The following is a 16,195-nucleotide window of genomic DNA, read 5'->3' as shown; positions in this document are numbered from 1 at the left end:
TAGAACTGTCTTTAGAGGTCATGTGGCAAGCCCAAAATATAAGAGGATCTGCTCTTCCTGTGCTCCACTCTCCTCATGAGGCAGTTTCTCCTGGAGGTGCAGAGCTGCATTTTTGGTGTTGGTGACTCCTGCCAGTTCTCCAGATGATGGCAGGAGGCTGGATTTGCTCTGCAATGTCTTTTGGCACTGACAGCAAGCTGGGGATGTTATTTACAGAGGTTTGTTGTGACAGTGCAGGGAGGGCTGAGGGACATTTGCCTGTGAATTGCAGCAAAATTTAAGACTCTGCTGTGTTTTATTTATGGCATGTTTCCAGATGCTGGGCACAGAAATAATTTGCTTGATAAATAATACAAATAAACAGACATCCAATGCCTCGTGCTTGCAGCCCAGACAGCCACACACAGAGCCACAGCCTGCCAGGGAGCTGGAGGCTTTGAAGCAGTTCTGCTTTCATGAAATCCTTCAGGTTGGAAAAGACCTTCAAGATCATCAGGTCCAATTTTTGACTGAATACCACCACATCCACCAAACCAAGTGCAATGTCTTCTCATTTTTGAGCACTTGAGGGATGATATCTCCACCATTTTCCTGGGCAGTCCATTCCAGTGCTTAACCATCCTTTCAGAGAATAATTTTTTCATAATATCCAACCTGGACCTGCTGTGTCACAGCTTGAGGCCCTTTCCCCTTGTGCTGTTCTTTCCTGGGAGAAGAAACCAACCCTCGCCTCACTCAGCCTCCTTTCAGTGGTTGTAGAGAGCAATAAGGTCTTCCCTGAGCCTCATTTTCTCCTTGTTAAGGTCTTCCTCAAGCCATTTCTGTAACGAGTGACCAAGGGCTGGGCAATTCCTTTTCCAGCTCTTTTCCTCTCTTTCCAGAGCCCCATCAAGTATCCCAGGGGACATTGAACAGCACGTGACCCCCAGTGCTGGATGATGGGATTTCAGTATCTTTAGGCACCAGAGTTAACCTTGGGAAAATTATTCCGGGCACTAAAATCTGGGAATTTTAATTTACATTGTCAAGCGTTGGAACAGGCTTCCCAGAGAAGTGGTAGAGTTACCATCCTTGGAAGTGTTCAAAGGGGGTGTGGATGAGGACAGGGTTTAATGGTGTTGACAGGTGGACTGGATGAACTTTGAGCACTTTTCCAACCTTTGCAATTCTGTAATTCCATGATTTGGGTGATCTCCCAGGTCCCTCCACCCTGGCTGCAGAAGTGCTGTGTGGAGTCACCACGCTGGCCTGGTCTTTGGCTCCTGGATTTATTTTAGGTGTCTCAAAGTGTCTAATGGGCTGCAGGAGGGAATGGGGCTCCTCTTGGCTCCCTGTCCTGTTGACCAGCAATATGTAAATGCATGGATTGGTTGACTAAAGTTTCAAAAAATTCAGTGCCAAGACAGCGGAATCCCACTCAGTGGGGTTTTTTCCAACCCAACCCATTCTGTGATTTATTTCACCCTAAACCAGATGTGCGCTTTGTCAGGTGCTTCACACTCTAAACTCTATTCAGTTTGTTGATTGGATTGTCTTTAATTGACCATAATTAAATTAGGAATAATTATGGGGAGACACCCCAAATTATGCAGATGAATCCCAGTCTTCTCCTGTACCTCAGTTTCTCCACAGGAAGAACTTAATTAATGCCACTTCTTTATCTTGTAAGGCTAAATAAAAACATCAACATATTCAACACTAGAGAAAATGAGGTCAATATTCCTCTGTTACATCTTCATGGATTGAAATGACTGGTTGGGAGAAGACACTAGGTCTGGCTAAGATTAGACAGATAAAAATCATATATAAGGCAATTTTTCCTCCTCATATGCACATTTGGGATGGAGTTCCAGAGCAGAGTTTTTATTCCCTTCCATCCCCTTGGAGAGAGCACATTTTCTCTGTCCATAAGGATGAAGAAAGAGTCGTGTCAAGAGCAGAGTGACAGTGGTAGATGGATAATAAATGTTTTTACATGAACTGTTCCAGCTATGGCTGGGGTGAAATCATTGCAGGAGACAGCAGGAACAGCTGAACAAAGTAATTTGTAATCTTCAGGAGTGCATGTCCTGGGATACCCAAACCCAAAACACATGTTAACACCAGGAGAGGGAGACTTCAAATGCTGGTGTTCAAAGTCTTTAAAGTTTAAAGGCATGTTGGATAGAAAAAGGAGACAGAGGGTGCTGAGAAATTCCTAGGAAAATGAAGGATAGTAGAGAGAAAGTATGGAGACTAGAGAAACAGAAAAAAAAAAAAATTAATAATTTTTTTTTTATTTGGTGACTACTGTGGTGCCTTTCTTCTTCTGTTTGATGTAAATATTTATAGTTCTAAAAAATGGAGGAATATTCCTTGAAGCCACTGGATTTTATACCCAAAATTCCACATCCACTGGCTCTGGAGGAAGATTTTGGTGAGCCTGTTCAGATGGAACCCTTTACATAAAACTTGAGAATAATTTAGATTGGATATCCTGGTTTGAAGTCACCAGTCCAAAAATCTGTTCCAAATAGGACAAAGCAGTTCAGGTCACCCAATTTCCAGTCAAAATTTTAGTATCTCCAAGAGCTGGGATCCATCCTCTTAAGGGATCCTTCCCTTAGGGAGTTTCCTACAAGAACAGGATTTTCCTTCACCATGAGTATGGGCACATCTTCTACTCCCAGCTTCCCCTTGTAAATCCTTGTATATCCAGCTTTCCCAACCTTCTTGGTTGACTCAGTGTCTTTTTTGAACTGGAGAACACACAAAAGGACAAAATTATCCTAATTTTTCTTTCTTTCCTTGGGCAGCAGGAGGTCAGTAACGTGCCTGAGCCTTTCCAGGTTTATTCTTATTCCCTGAGTCACAGTTGTGACAGGAGAAAATGTGACCAGTTCCTGGTGTCTTCCCTGCCCTTCTGGCCTTTCTCTGTGTCATGGGTTGGCGCTGGCGCAGTGCCAGTGCACCCATGATAATGTATTTTTCTCAAATGGCTGCTGTGAGATGTGACCAGAAACAGAGCAGAGTAGGCTCAAGCTTAGAAAGAAAGGAAAAAACTTTATTAACCTATATTGGATTCAAGGCAACCCCCGTGGCAGGGAGGAATGATCAGGAGGACTCCATGATATCAGAAGACTAATTCATTACTTAATATACTATATTATTCTATACTATATTACACTACATTACACTACATCTAAACTGGAACTGCACAAGCACTCAACTCAACCAAATCTCGTGACTGTCTCCTGAAAGACAGCTTTCAAAGACTGGTCAAGAAAACAAAACACTCACACCAGAATCCAATCAAGCAAATTCCTTCAGGTAAACAATCTTCCCCAATGCATTCCACTGGTGCACAAACACAGACGCAGCAAATGAGGTAAGAATTGCTTTGATCATTCTCTTCTCTGCTTCTCTCACTGCTTCTCTCAGGTCCAGAGAATATGAATCCCACAAACCTCCACTATAATAAAAGAAACACACAAAATTCAAAATAAAAACCTTCCAAAACATTCCTCCTCCCCCCACCAATCAATTTCCTCCAAAGCACAGTGAGACAAAGCCTTGGATTCTCAGTCACGTTACCACCTCTCAGATGATCAAGTCTCAGTTCATCAAGGGAGAGAAGAGTCTCTCTTGTACCATAGTCTTCCACAGGAAACACAGCTGAAACCTCTCATGTTTCCATGTCACACATGGCACTGCCCAGAGAAAATCTGCCATTGTGACCTCCTCCTTCCATGCTCTCACCACCGTCCATGCACCAAAACTGCTTATAGGGTTCCTTTTAAGGATGCTTTGCCAAGTACTGAAGAATGACAGTTTTTCTTGTTTTCGGACAACAGTCCCCCCATTTTCACCTCCCCTGGGGCCAAGGGCCTTGAGAACAGAGATCTTCTTCTTCCCTCAAGACAGGAAGACAGGGGGTACCACCACACCCTCCTCATCTTTCTCTGTTCACTCCTGCACATGGCATCACTGCAGCAAGTCACTCTCACTCCTGCACTGGCATCACTGCAGCAGGTCACTCTCACTCCTGCACTGGCATCACTGCAGCAGGTCACTCTCTTGGCTCAAGACATTGCATCACCTAAATGCAGTCTCTCAGTGTTACAGGAAAATTGGTTCCATCTATGACTATACAAGAACAAGTCCAGCCAAAGGCCACTCCATGATCTCTTCTCACCTAGGATTCTTTCCCATCTTCTCCTGGCATCTCTCAAGTCCCAGGCTGTCTCTCTTCTCATTCAGATCAAGGAGGATTAGTGTTTTGAAAAGTTTTCTTTGTCTAAGGGAGGGTCTAAGAGTCTCCAGCTCTGCTGCCCTCAGGCCGGCTGAAATCTCACAGCAGCCTGCCCAGGACTCCCAGGGCTGGGCACCTTCCACCGCCCTTCTCTTTCTCCTCTGCTGGCTGTGCTGCCAGCACATGATACCAAATTTCAAGGTAGCACAGGTCTCTCTCTCTCTGGGGGGGCTGCCCAGGACATCTCAGTGCTTCTCCACCCCTCGATTCCTGCAGGGGCCGTGCCCGGTTCCACTCCCGTCATCCCCTTCTCTGTCCAGGGTTCCAGCCCACCTCAGCCTAGGCTGCATGGCTTCCCTTCCCCACCCAGCCTGTGGCTGGGCAGGGGAGATCTGAACCCTTCACTGACTGGAACAAGAGAGAGAGAGTTCCTCTGGCAGTTCTGTGCTTTTAACCCCCGGTGTTCTCAGAGGCGTGTCCATGTCTCCAGTGGTTATACCAGGTGTCAATATTCCAACCTGACCACTGATTGGTTTGGCTATAACTTCCCGAGAAAACTCACTTCCTTGTCAGCCTATGACACTTGGCCTCTGGTGACTGCCCCTGCAACCCTGGGGCTTGGTTCTTTCCTTCCCATGGAGATCACTGGGACACTGTGGGGACCTCATGGAACCCAGGGGATCATTGTGGCACCACTGGAGCCCATGGAACCAAGGGGCCATGGTGACACAGCGGGGCTTCATGGAGCCCAGAGACCATGATGACTCTGTGGGGCCTGATGGAACCATGGAGACCATTGTGACCCTTCAGGGCCTCGTGTCACCAAGGGGGCATTGTGACACCTCAGGGCCTCCTGGAAGCAAGGGACCATTGGGACACTGTGGGGCTCCATGGAACTGAGGGAACATGGAACAGGTCTGGCTGGCTTGGCCTCCCAGGGGACACCTGACAGGTCCAGCTGATCTTGGGATGTCAAGGGCTGCCTCTCATCAGCTCCTGGAGCACTGGGATTCCATGCTCTCCTTGCTATGGAAAAGAACTGTCTGACTTTTCTGATGCCCATTGCCAAAAGTGGTACTCTCCCTAAAAAACTTCCTATATGCAGGGGTATCTTGCAGCCAGCTCTGGCTGGCCATGGCCACCGATGGTCAACTCTCATCTCCTCCTGAAACACTGTGTGTCTGTTCCTTTATTCCTATAGAAAAGAACCAGCTTTTTATGTCCAGGAGCCATGGACAAAATTAGAATTTGGCCTCCCAAATTCCATATATCCAAGGATTCCTCCACACAAAAGCAGCCAGGACAGACAGGTCAGGCTGGCCCTGACCTCTGGTGATTTTCTTAGACTCTGAGCTGAATGTTTTCAATTGAAAACACCTTGGAGGGGGCCCAGAGATCTCCCAAGGAGGGATTTTACAGCCTCGGGCACATGACCACTGCATATGGACAAAGGAGCTCTGTGCTGTTGAGGTGGTTTTGCATCACAGAAGTGATGTCCTAAGAGAAGCTGCTAGCAGTTTCCTTTGTGTCTGACAAAAACCCAATCAGTAATTAGCTTTGAGCACTGACAATCTGTTAAACCACTAAGGAAACTGTACACGCCTCTGTGAAGACACACATTAAAGACAAAGAAGCCTGGGAGGGTCTCTTTCCCTTCAGGCTGGCAAAGAGGTAACAAGGCCAACCCAGTCCCCATCTTGGCCAGGGCAGGCCGGGCAGCTCCTGCTGCAAGGTTGGGCCCCTTCCCGGGGAGCCCGCCAGGCCCCATCAGCTTCTGGGCAGGGGGAGGGAAGGCCAGGGGGCCGAGGCCGGGCTGGGCTGTGGCTGCGGTTGTGAACATCAAGCCACTACGAAGCCCTGCCCCGCTGCCGGCCCAGGATTCGCCAGGATCCACCGGGCCCCAGGAGCAGCCCTGGGCCGGGTCAGTTCAGCCATGATTCTGCCCCTGCTGGGGTTCGTCTGCAACCCCCGGGCAGGGGGAGGAGAAGCCATTGGCCCCCGGCCATGCTCCTGCTGTGTTCTGGCCTGGCTGCTGAGATCCTGGCCCTCCCCCCAACGCGGCCCATCCTGACACAGCCCCAGCGCAGCCGCTGCAGAAACCTCCATTGTAAAACAGCTCCGGCCGCAAGTACCGAGCCCAGCCGGGGTCACGTAACCATCTGCAGGCCCTAGGCGAGATATGAACTCTTTCAGTGCTTCCATCCTCCCTGGAGTGAGAGAAAAGGACACAGTGCAGGCAGAGAGAGGAGCAACATGAAGACTCTGAGGTCAGTGAAGGGGAAGTTGAGTCCCAGATGGGAGGGATGAGGAGATGCCTTGATCTTGGGGCTGAAATTCTCTTGTAAAGCTATGAAGAGCGATGTAATTGATACATCAGACTCTCTTTTTCCCTATAATGCCTTGAAAAGTATGGGGAGATGACTTGTGCAGCAAAGGCCTCCATGCTAAAGTAAGCAAATATTCAAGTTACTCTGATCCCATGAAAAATTTGTACAGAAAAAAAGAGAGCAGAGTAATGAGATCCTGTAACACCGGGGAGAGCAGAAGAAGACCTCTGATCTCAGAGATGAAGATGATTTCAGAAATAGATGAAGAGAACCTTTGCTTTTAAACAGCTCATCTTTAAACCAATACCCCATAAGTTGACATGGCCCATAAGCACAGCTGAATGAAAAGCAGTGAACAACTGGGAGGTTTGCAGATTTTTCCAGGCAGCTGCTATTTGTGGAAATGAAATCCATGAGAGAACTCTTTTCTTGTGGAGGAGTTTCCGTAGCATTAACAAAATGAACATCTCCCCCTAAGTCAACAGAAGAAAGACTATTCTGGAGGTGGTAAACTGACTGAAAATTTTAGGGTTTGTCTCTTTATATTGTCAGGTAGTCTAGAGAGAAATGTTCTGAAAGTTTTTTTCTGATTCCTATTACTCTTTCTTTTATTTACTGTTAATAAACTTTTCTAAATACCCTGTAAAAGCTCTGACCCTGCTTTGCATTTCTGCTAATCCAATCTCACAGCAGGAAATGAGTAAGTATATTCTAATGAGTGCTTTGGTAATTAGCCAACACTGAACCCACCACACTAATTGATGCATTGGCTGAGAAATCTCAAACTGGAACACTAAAACCACTACAGAAACTTTCCTGAGTAACTGCACGAGAGCAAAAGGAAATCAAGGCAGGGCCATGGTTTGTCAGGACATGCTTGATCCTAATGAGCCCTGTGGAGGATTTGGAGTTGAGGCCTTGAACCTCAGGGCCTGAGAGGAGATTGCACAAACTTTTCCAGGACTCAAAGTCAGAGGAAACTCCCAAAGTGTCTTGAGGCATGAATGGGCCATGCTGAGGTCCATCCCCAAAACAGGCCACTCATGGACTTCCTGGAGGAGAAAACTGGAGGCCAGGATGGCACAAAAACCTCTCAGAGCCTCAGTGTGGAAAGGAAATTCCAAAGTACCTTAAAAATCTAGAGTATCTCAAAGTATTAATGAACCCCACTGAGTGTCAATACAAAGCTCTCAAGGGACTAATTACAGCAGATAATTGGGGCCATGATTGCACAAACCTCTCAGAGACTCCAAGGCAAAAGCCAAACTCAAAGTCCTTTGAAAAACCTGCAGTCCCTGGGAGCATGAAGGAGCCCCCAGGGCCCTTGCTGACCAAGGCTCCCCAGGGACTACTTCCAGCAGATCCTTGAGGCCACTGGCATGTGGACTGGAGGGGATACTGAGGGCAGGACAAGGGGCTGACAGTGGCCAGCCTGGCTGGGGCTGTGCCAGGAGGCCCCAGTGCCTCAGGACAAGGTGTCTCCTGCCAGCCCTTGGTGGCACAGAGCCTGCTGTGCCCCAGGGCACCAAGCCTTGGCTTCTCTTTGTCCCCACCTGTCATCACTGCCTGAAGTTCTCTGCTCTGCCTGGGGCCTGGGGACACTTTCTCAGTCGTGTTCCTCAGTGGGACCCATTAAAAGTGAAAGAAACTTTGGAGTGTGATTCTGACTGGGAGCTCTGGAGAGGTTTCTTCAGCTGCCTCTCAGGGACTGATGCTCAGGGCCTGAGCACAAAGCCCCAGAGGCTCATTAAAGTCCTTGTGCTGTGGCTGTGCTGCTGAGCTGGGCTGGGCTCCTGGCACAGAGGCAGCTGCTGGTAACCAAGAAGAGCTTGAAAAGCACATTTCTCTTGCTGAGCAGCTCTTCTGCCAGCCCAGCAGGGCTGGGGCACTGCCTGCAGCCAGCCCAGGCACAGCACAGAGGCACAGAGAGCTTCAATCAGTCAGGGCTGGGAAGGTGCTGAGAAGTGCCTGGGGCAGAATCCCTGCCAGCCCTTGGCACAGGAACCTCTGGCTGCAGGACAATGCAGCTGCAGCTCCTGGAGTGATCTCCTACAGCTGGAACATCCCAATGCCTACAGACTCTGTGAGTACAACTCTGAGGATTTCTGGTGCAGGGGAAGTGAAATGCTCATGATGCTCTGACATGCTGAGGGGTTCAGATTAGTTACAGAATATGTCCAAGACAAGGATTTTGATAAAAATGAGGAAATTTCCATACACTAGGTATTCAGTTTCCTACTATTAGAGAATGGCAGGGAGGGGGGATAATATTAAAGGATGATTATGAATTTTGATGAGTGCTTGAGACATCTGAACTGTTACTTTTAGTGATCAGTAGGTTCACAGGAGATCCCTAATGTGCTTTCAGCCACTCTGCCCATGGGCAGCAGCAGCATCACCTTTGCTGGACCCATCAGGCTCAGTCTGAGCTGTCCTTTCTCCAAGCTGCAAACAGAACCTGCCCCCAGCCAGTGCCCTGCAGACAGGCAGGCTTCTGTAGGGCCAAGGAGAGTGCCCAGAGATTTGGAGGATGTGAGTGCTGGCAGGGAGAGATCAGGCACAGGGAAACACCTGCAGGAGGAAAATCTCCAGGAAGCAGAGAGAAGCTCTGACCATGAGAGAAAACAAAAACCCAGAAATGCTGTGGCAGGGAGAGTTTAGAGATGTCCACAGGAGCCCCTCCAGTGCAGCCCCTCCCTCTGAACAAGCCCCCTCCCTCCTGTCCCCAGCCAAGCCTCTGCCCTCAGGGCTGAGGGTCCAAGGCGTGAAGCCCCTCCTGTGCAGGCAGAGCTGCAGCAGAGCCGTGGGGCAGCTGTGCAGCCCCGGGCCCAGTTCCCTCTGCAGAGCACAGGGCTGGGAGCAGCTGCCCGGCACTGGGGGCTCTGGCAGGGGACACAGCTGGCTCAGGGTGACGCTGTCCCCAGTGCCTGGCTCTGGGCAATGCTGTCAGTGCAGCCAGGGAAGGAGCTGCATCTCCCTCAATCCAATGCCATCAGAAGGACCCTTGGAAGTCTCCCTGAGATTTCAGCCCAAGCTGGGAGCTTCAGTCCAGGATGCAAACCTGTCCTAGAGCATCTCTGGGTTATGAGATTGATGGGGAAAGGCAGAGGTGTTCTGACTCTGAAAATGCTGCTGGGTTGGTGAAATGAGCAACGTGAGTCCTTGGCTACAAATGTGGAGCTTATTTGTGGGATATTCATCTGCTCTCAGCAATATCTGGTGATCTTTTAAGTAAAACATAGGAGTGTGAACATCCTGCATTTGAGAGAAGTGAAAGCCCAGAGAAACTCCAAACAGAATGAACTGACAGACCATTTCCCCCTGTCTCCACACATCATCTTTTCTCAGGGAACTCCCTCAGTTCTACCAGAGGGCAGCAGAAATGATGATGGTTTCTGATATCCATGAATACCAGGAAAGACATGGAGGAGCCTATAAAAAAAACCTCAGATCTTGAAAACACTGAAGACCATGTCTGTGTGTTCCTGGGAGGGTGTATGGGAAATGGCTTTGATTTTGGTTAAAGGTATCTCTTCTAACTCTTCACTGTCCTTTCTCCATGAACAGGTCCCCATGTGCAGCCCCAGCAAATGTCCAACAGCAGCTCCATCAGCCACTTCCTCCTGCTGGCGTTGGCAGACACGCGGCAGCTGCAGCTGCTGCACTTCTGCCTCTTGCTGGGCATCTCCCTGGCTGCCCTCCTGGGCAACGGCCTCATCATCAGCGCCGTAGCCTGCGGCCACCACCTGCACACGCCCATGTTCTTCTTCCTGCTCAACCTGGCCCTCACTGACCTGGGCTCCATCTGCACCACTGTCCCCAAAGCCATGCACAATTCCCTCTGGGACACCAGGAACATCTCCTACACAGGATGTGCTGCTCAGCTCTTTTTCTTTGCTTTTTTTATTTCAGCAGAGTATTTTCTCCTGACCATCATGTGCTACGACCGCTACATGTCCATCTGCCAACCCCTGCACTACGGGACCCTCCTGGGCAGCAGAGCTTGTGCCCACATGGCAGCAGCTGCCTGGGCCAGTGCCTTTCTCAATGCTCTCATGCACACAGCCAATACATTTTCCCTGCCCCTGTGCCATGGCAATGCCCTGGGCCAGTTCTTCTGTGAAATCCCACACATCCTCAAGCTCTCCTGCTCAAAGTTCTACCTCAGGGAACTTGGCCTCATTGTGGTTAATTCCTGTTTGGTATTTGGCTGTTTTGTGTTCATTGTTTTCTCCTATGTGCAGATCTTCAGGGCTGTGCTGAGGATCCCCTCTGAGCAGGGACAGCACAAAGCCTTTTCCACCTGCCTCCCTCACCTGGCCGTGGTCTCCCTGTTCCTCAGCACTGCAGTGTTTGCTCACCTGAAGCCCCCCTCCATCTCCTCCCTATCCCTGGATCTGGCCCTGTCAGTTCTGTACTCAGTGTTGCCTCCAGCCCTGAACCCCCTCATCTACAGCCTGAGGAACCAGGAGCTCAAGGCTGCAGTGTGGAAACTGATGACTGGATGCTTTCAGAAACATTAAACTGCCTGCCAATTTCTGCAAATAACTTGAAATAAAAGTCATCTTTGATACTTATTGTTGGTTTGATTGTGGTTCATTTTCCCTTTGTTTTAGCTTTTTCATAGTGTTCATGTGAAAAGCCATTCCTTGTGCCATTTCTCATTTTGTTTCTCTCCACGTTCCCCATGGCCACAGACTGTGTCAATGAGGGGCTGCGCTCTCGGTGGCTGTAAAGGAGCTAAAGGATCTCCCAGCAAAGTTTTCTGCAGAGATGCCCTTTGGTTGCCTTCTCTGGAGCTGCAGCAGCAATGTTTGTGTGCAGAGCTGGGGGCAGATCACTGCTGGCCCAGCAGCTGTGCCCAGCAGCAGCAGCAGCACTTGGTGTTGCCAGTGCTGCTGCTGTGGCCCTGCCCCGCTGCCCTGGTGGCCCTGGTGTTGCTGTAGGGCCTGAGTGCTCTCGGGGCCGGGCACAGTGCTGGGGGTGGCAGTGCCGGGGCTGCAGCAGGGACAGGCCATGGGCACTGCTGGGGCAGCGCTGACGCCTCAGGCCAGGGCCTGGGGGCTCCAGCCTCCTTGCCCAGGCGCTCTCAAGAACACACCCAGGCCAATGCTGAGCACAGAAAACCCCCGTGAGCAGCCCCAGGGTGGCCGTGGGCAGGCTGGGGGCAAACAGCATGGCTGGGGCTCTGCAAGGGCCCTGGGGGAGATGGGCAGGTGCAGCAGAGCAGGGGCTGATCCATCCCCAGTGCGCTGGACAGCCCAGGGCCACGTCCCAGAGCGTCCTCATGGAGCTGCCAACAACATCCCCCCTCTGCAGCCCTGGCCTCTCCCCCAGCTCACACAGGTGCCGCATCCTTGCAGGCACAGGCACGACAGCACTGGCTCAGGAGCCCCTGTTTGCATTGCACACAGCAGGCGGGAGCACCCCCATGCTGCTGCTGTGGGAACATGAACCTGAGGGAGCACCAATGCCATCAGCCCCTGGGGCCAGCAAGGGCTGGGGGCCACCAGGGAAAGCACTCAGCTTTGTCCTGGCCTCTGCAGTCAGCCAGAAAGTTTGTTCCCATCAGCTGGGAGTTTCCTGTCCCACTGCAGACACTGTTGCTCAGAGCCAGGGCTGCCTGGCATCCACCCCCAAACTGCCCTGAGCATTTCCTTGGCTTTACCTTTGCTTTCTTTACTCTTCCCTTGTACAAATTGTTTCCTATATCCTACTCGTGTTCCCTCCCCTGCAAACAGCCCATCTCTGTTTGCCCTTTTCTCTCTGGCCTCACTCCCCATTGCAGTTCCTGACTTGGCCCCATGGGAACTGTTGTGCTGCAGGGGTTGTTGTGGCCAAAGTGCAGGACCCGGCGCTTGGACTTGTCGAACCTCAGCTTGTTGGATTTGGTCCCTGGATCCAGCCTGTGCAGGGCCCTGTGCAGAGCCCTCCTGCCCTCCAGCAGATCAGCACTCCCAGCCAACTTGGCGTCATCTGAAAGTTTGCTGATGGTGGACTTAATCCCCTCATCCGGATCATCAATGCAGATATTGGAATCCATGCTGGCTGGCTCTGATCCCTCGGCCATCCTGTGGGTGCCCTGTGATGGCACTCAAGGTGATCTGTTCCACATCCTTGCCGAGCACCGAGGTCAGGCTGACAGGCCTGGAGCTCCCCAGATCCTCCTTCCAGCCCTTCCTGGGGATGGGGTCACACTGGCACCTCCAGTGCTCTGGGACCTCCCTGGTGAGCCAGGACTGATGGGAAATGATGGAGAGCAGCTTGGGGAGCTCATCCACCAGCTCCCTCATCACTCTAGGATGGATCCCATCTGGTGCCAGGGACACCTGTGAGCATCTGAGTGGCTCAGCAGGTCAGCAGCTGCTTCCTCCTGGATTCCAGGGGGCTGTTCTGCTCCCTGTGCCCATCTACCAGCACAGGAGAACACTTGTCCTGAGGACAGCCTGTCCTATTGTTGAAAATTGAGACAAGCAAGGTGTTAAGCAATTCAGCCTTTTCCTTATCTTCAGTCACCATATTCTCCACTGCATTCAATAAAGAGTAGAGGTTTTCCTTCTCCCTCCTTTTGCTATAAATTTTTTACAAAAACATTTGTATTTTTTTACAGAAGCCACCAGGTTAATTCTAATTGCAGATTCATCTCTCAAGTTTTCTTCTTTCGTAACTTAACAACTACCTTAGACACTTTTTGAGTTGCCGGTCCTGGTAACATGAGGTCACCGAGTGGGCTATGACATCACAGAGTAGGTTATGTGAGGTCATTGAGAAGCTACAGCATCATAGACTGCCTCTGTGCCATCACAGAGCCAGCTGTGTCATCACAGGGCAGAGGTCTGACATCACAGAGCAGACTATGACATCACAGAGCAGCTGTGTCATTTGAGAATGAGCTGTGACATCACAGAGCTGGCTGTGACATCCCTGAGAGGCTGTGTGACATCCCAGGAGGGCTGTGTCAGGTCATTGGGTTGGTCACTCTGCCCCAGCTGCCCCTCACAGTTTCTCCCAACAAGTCCAATGCTGTTCATGCCCAGCGGGGTCCCTGTCCCCCGGGATCCCTCCAGTCCACCTGGAGCCACAGCCTCCAGCAAAGGATGTTCCACAGGATCCAGCCCAGAGCCTGACATGGGGACAAGGGGCCAGGGCTGTGTGAGCAGGACATCAAGGCCGTGGATTATCCAGGTCACTGTGGCCTGGTTTGGGTTGCCCAGGGCAGGAAAGATGTCAGGCAGCTGGAGCAGGGTTAGGGAAGGGCCTCCAAGGTGGGGCTGGAGCCCTTGGGCTGTGAGCAGAGGCTGAGGGAGCTGGGCTTGTCCAGCCCGCAGCAGGGAAGGCTGAGGGGCTCCTCATCCCAGCCTAGCAGTGCCAGCAGGGAGGTGCTGGAGAACACAGAGCCAGGCTCTTCACCAGGGGGCCTGGTGGGAGACAAAAGCCAATGGGTGGAAGGGGAAAGAGGGGAGATCAGCCAGGACAGGAGGAGATGAAATGAGTCAGGCTGGTTTCAGCATTTCCTCAACACCAAAAGCAGCCTGAGCCCCTTCTCCATCCACCTCTGACAGCTTTGCAAATCAGGAATTGTTCGAGTTGTTTTGCTCCCACTCCAGGACGAGCATCCTGATACAAGAACTTAAGTGTATTTATATCTATCATAAAACCATGTTTGTCTGAAATTATTTTTAGTATAGAAATCACTTCTGAATGGTGGACTCATCAGATGCTGCTGGGACATTGCACATAGCTCAGGGAAGAGTGTGATTGGTATTAAATTGTGCCCTGTTCTACTATGGTCTGTTGGCCATGAAGAGAAACTTCCTGTGCCTCTGAGTCTCAGCAGTTCCTGATCCCCAAAGGAAACAAACCTGATGAGTTGTGGTCCCCACTCCAGTGGTGGGACTTGCACCTCCCTCCATAGCCAGAGCAGAGCTCCCTTGTCCCAGAAAGTCTCTGGCAATGCAGGGATGAAGGAAACAGGACAGGCTTTGCAGATCAGGGGTAGGGCAGAGCCAGGGAGAAGAATGACTTTTGCATTTGATAGAGCTGTGCCTTGCCTTGGCTTTGTTGGCTGACAAGAAATGAACATCCCTCTGTGTCTGGGGCAGCTCCTTCTGCAAGGAAAGCAGGTGGGAGTTGGAGCCAAGGAGCTGAAAGCTTCAGCTGCAGCCTGGGCTGGAGGGAGCTCAGATTTGCACAAGGCTGCTCTGAGTGCCAGGCCTTGGATGGGGGAAATGGTGGGGTGGGGGGAGGGACAGAGTCTGATGGATTGTCAGCCATGAAGGGTCTTGATTTTCATATCTATTCAAACTGCATGAAGAGGTACTTGGATTCAGTGTCAATTGGAGATTGCACAAATCAATGTATTAACAGGAAATAAAACCTAAACAGGACCTGAAAACATTTTTTCTCTCACTCTTTGTAAGTATAATGTATTCACTTTGAATACACTGCTGGAATCTGTTCAATTAACCACAAAAGATTTGGAAAGTGAAATCAAATTATCCCCAGAGGCTTGGCTTGTGAAGGTGTCTGAATGTTAATGAGCCCTGGGACACTGAATTCCTGCACTGAAGAGCTGCAGGCTGAACAAGCCTCTGCAGCAGTACAATTCAGCAGCAGCCTCCAAGTTGCTGAGGATGTCAGCAGCCCCCACTGAGGCCATCCCTGGCCAGAGCCCGTGGGGAAATGGGCAGACAAGGAGAGCGTCCCTGGGGCTGGGGCAGCACAACTCAGAGGCACCAGCAGCTCCAGCTGGGAAATGGAGTGTGGAATGTGGCTGGGAGAGCCCTGCCTGGGCTGTTCCAAGCAGGACACACAAGCCCTGACTCCCATCCCCCAGACAACTCCCTGAAGGAGACATTTAAAAGGAGTTACAATTGTTTGTGTGCTCTGAGTTGGATTTCCTGGAGAAATATCATTAAGTCTCAGAAGGCCAAAACAACAAAACATATTTTACTGGGAACTTTTGAAAATCAGAGAAACTTTGGCAAAAGGTTTAATATGACATTCAATAAACAAAAAACACTTCTCAAAGCATTACCTTGGTCCATTCAACTTCACATACTCTAAGCCAGTTCAATTTTAAGTTACTCCAAATTTTCAAGAGGAGAGAAAGAGAAGAAGTAGACACAGAAAGAGAGAAAGACAAAAAAGATACAGAGAAGCACACACACAGCTACCAACTCCTGGATTCCAGAGGTGTTCAGATGGAAATTCCAGGAGGAGGTAGGGTCAAGATGTGTGCTTGCCTTGTGCTCAGCCTTCAGTATCCCTTGGTCTTCCTGGGCAGTTCCCCCAGGTGGGGCTTGGGCTCATTTGGTCCCTCAGGAGCTGGGCTGGGGGCTGCAGAGGTGGCTGTGGAGCATTGCCTGTGCTGTGCCAGGGCCTGGCAGACACTGCTGGGCTGGGATAGAGGCTCTGGGGGCATTGGGGTTGCGGGGCAGGGCAGTGCTGGGCTTGCAGGGCAGGGCAAGGCTGGACCTGCCCCTTCCTCTCCCACACACATGAAATGTTTTGAGCCAACAATCTCCTCCAGTCTCTCACAGTAGGCCATGTCTGAGGTGAAATCCCAATTGTGGCCATGGGCACCTGGCCAAGAAGGACAGTTTTTTTCCATAGGAAGGAAAGCACAGAGCCCCAG

At 50.6% G+C, this 16,195-nt stretch overlaps 1 protein-coding gene across 1 annotated transcript; it reads left to right on the top strand.

Annotated features, from left to right (window-relative positions):
* The first annotated feature begins 10,148 nt into the window (after window positions 1-10,148).
* Window positions 10,149-11,081, top strand: LOC119696346 (olfactory receptor 14A16-like). The gene has a single exon (XM_038126054.1). The coding sequence runs from the start codon at window positions 10,149-10,151 to the stop codon at window positions 11,079-11,081; it is 933 nt and encodes a 310-aa protein (XP_037981982.1).
* Window positions 11,082-16,195: the final 5,114 nt, after the last annotated feature.

Source organism: Motacilla alba, unplaced genomic scaffold (assembly GCF_015832195.1).
Source record: "Motacilla alba alba isolate MOTALB_02 unplaced genomic scaffold, Motacilla_alba_V1.0_pri HiC_scaffold_28, whole genome shotgun sequence".
Taxonomy (NCBI): Eukaryota; Metazoa; Chordata; class Aves; order Passeriformes; family Motacillidae; genus Motacilla; species Motacilla alba.
This window is presented reverse-complemented; position numbering and strand designations above follow the sequence as displayed.